Source organism: Hibiscus syriacus, unplaced genomic scaffold (genome assembly GCF_006381635.1).
Source record: "Hibiscus syriacus cultivar Baekdansim isolate YM2019G1 unplaced genomic scaffold, ASM638163v2 tig00005939_pilon, whole genome shotgun sequence".
NCBI classification, from domain to species: Eukaryota; Viridiplantae; Streptophyta; class Magnoliopsida; order Malvales; family Malvaceae; genus Hibiscus; species Hibiscus syriacus.
The window spans coordinates 1,656,872-1,659,649 of NW_024062073.1; the positions used below are offsets into that span (position 1 = coordinate 1,656,872).

The 2,778-nt window shown below is 38.4% G+C and overlaps 1 protein-coding gene across 1 annotated transcript; it reads right to left on the bottom strand.

Annotated features, from left to right (window-relative positions):
- Positions 1 to 215: 215 nt before the first annotated feature.
- LOC120200338 (protein DMR6-LIKE OXYGENASE 1-like) lies at positions 216 to 2,334 on the bottom strand. The gene is made up of 2 exons (XM_039201208.1): positions 1,372 to 2,334; positions 216 to 572 (listed from the first exon to the last, which is right to left on the bottom strand). The coding sequence occupies exons 1-2, from the start codon at positions 2,221 to 2,223 to the stop codon at positions 327 to 329; spliced, it is 1,098 nt and encodes a 365-aa protein (XP_039057139.1). The 5' UTR covers positions 2,224 to 2,334; the 3' UTR covers positions 216 to 326.
- Positions 2,335 to 2,778: the final 444 nt, after the last annotated feature.

The following is a 2,778-nucleotide window of genomic DNA, read 5'->3' on the forward strand; positions in this document are numbered from 1 at the left end:
TGAATACCAATAACATCAACGTTCAAGATCAAATGAAGATTAGAGTCGGGCGTGGGTGAGAAATAAAAAGATAAAAACAATTGCGTTATATTGAAGGACAAAAGGTTATTCATTTAACATTTTAAATTCATTTTCCTTTTTAATATACCATTTTTTATTGTATTAAAAAAAGGGTGATATCTAAATTAATAATACATGCATCTCAACTAATACTGTCAACATTAATTAATTATAATATGTGATAATATACCAAAGTCAACACAGATATTTAGTTTTTTTTTTTCCTTCTTGAAATTTAATTCTGGGTTCCACTTTTCCAATGGTTTTCATGTCAATTTCCGAGACTCCAAGAAATTCTTCTTCTTCGGCTCACAAGACGAAACGTATTCAAGAAAAGTGGCAAAATCCGTGTCTTTATAACGCCTTGGATTTTCTTCGTCGATCAGTTTAGGCGACGGTCGGACCATGCAATCGAACGGCAGACTATGCAACGACGCCACCGACAGGCGCGGCTTCGCCGGATTCGCAAACACCCTGTGCAGCACACTTTTATATCTCCCATTGCTGAATATCTGCAAAATAAACAATCATTTTCAGAGTCCGAACTAATTTAGCCATTGAAGAACAGAAAAGGGTAAACTGTGTGTTTAGTCATCCACCTATTCTCATAGTTCTGTTTTGGTGACTCAACGTTTTTTTCCCTCTCAAAATCATAACTAGCGGCTAACGTAACATTTTGATTCCGTTTCAGTTCTGTTTCGGCCACTTGCATAATTTAAAAAATACTCTAATGTTTGATGAAATAGTCACTTTAGTCTCTATTCTTTTCTAGTATTTTGACTCCCAACATTTCATTTTGGGGCAAAAGGTCTCTCTATGGATGAAAATCATTAGTTAACAAACGGTTAATGCTCCAAAATAAAAAATATTGTCCTGAAATGAAATGTTGAGCGTCAAAATGCTCTATAAAAAAATAATAAGGGCTAAAGTGATTATTTGGTTAGACATTAGGTTTCTTTTGTCCTTTAAATGAAACGTTGAAAGCTAAAATGCTCTAAAAATAGACCAAAATGATCATTATGGTGAATGTTAGGGGTTAATTTTGACATTAAGCATCAAAAATAAAAATAAACAAAACTGTTACGTGATAACTTTTTTCTTTTTTAATGATGATATGACATTACTTTATGAAGACTCGTAAGTGGTTCTGTTTATTTTTTTAATGAAGAGTGACCAAAATAGAATCAAAACGTAACGTTATGTGCGATTTTGAAAACATTATAATTAGGTAACCAAAACGGAACTTCATGAATAAGTGTGAACTAAATACGTATTTTACTCAAAAAACTAGACTAGAAACATGAGCTTTACCTCAAGGTGATCACCGACGTTAACAACGAAGGAATTGTCCAATGGTTCGACGGTGATCCATTTCCCTTTGTATTGGATTTGCAGGCCCTCCACTTCGTCCTGGAGAAGAAGTGTCAAGAATCCGTAATCGGAGTGCGGCGGCATTCCCAAGGTGAGTTCAGGTTCAGGGCAAGGAGGGAACCAGTTAACCACCATTAACTGGCTTCCATCTTCGAATTGCTTCAATATTTCCTCGTCTTCCGGTGCGGCGGCGCCGCCTCCCAGGCACTCCAAGATAGCCTCCGTCATTTTCAAAAACAACCACTTGGTTTCATTCGCGTAGGTAGCCGCCACTCCCCTGAAGTCCGTCGGAGAAGAAGGCCAACGAGGAAGAACATCGGATAACGGATTGCAGACGAGCTTCAAAAAATCTCTCCAACAAAACACCGAGTCTTTCATCTGGTTAAAGCTGGTCCCGTACCGAACAGGCGAGGTCATGTCGGTCGACATGTACTTCTCCCTTTCCTCGTACGGGAGACCAAAGAACCTGCCGCTCACGTCGATCATACTCCGTATAGAATCAATGGCGACGCCGTGATTCACCACCTGAAAAAACCCATATTCTTCGCAGGCAGAAGACAGCGAGTCGAGGACTCGGGACCGATTCGGGCCTCGTAACTCGGCGAAATCGATCACCGGCAGTCGAATACTAGACTTAGCCACATTCGAGTTCTCATTATCCACATTGGGTCGGTCCGAAACAGGCAATATGTACTTATTAGGAAGTTTACGAACTCCATTCTCGAAGAGATGCTTCACTCCTTTCTGGAACTCATCGGCTTCGCTTGGCACCGCGATTGCAGGGGGAGACATGAATATTCCCTGTCGGAAAAGAAACACAGTTGTTCACAAGTGTTTGAATGTTAATGTTTTTGCACTGACAAGGGTTTGGTGTTGGGGGTGTGTTTATAGGAGACGATCAAAGGGGGGAACAAGAACAAGAACAGGAACAGGAACAGGAACAAGTTTTGGGGAAACCGGCTTCGGATTTATGGATCCCAGGAACTGACTGGTTCCCTTCCATTTTCTAAACAAAAAAACCGTTGACAAATAATTAGTCAAAATCATTAACCCAGGCAGGAACTAGAAATACCTAATAAATAATCAGTCAAATCTCTCATTTCCTCACCATTAATGCAAACCTAGAACTGCTTTTCCTTTTTCTTTCCGCAAGATTTTATATATAAACATGGATTTGAAGATATAAAATTTTAAGATGATAAATTTAAATTTGTAAACTTTTAAGGGAGTAAAAATAAATTTGTAATAGAAAATACATAGATAAAATGTAAAATATATAGTAATTTTAAATTTTTAAGGAGGCGATCCCCCTACTTAAATCCACCCTGCTCTTATTTATCTTCTTTA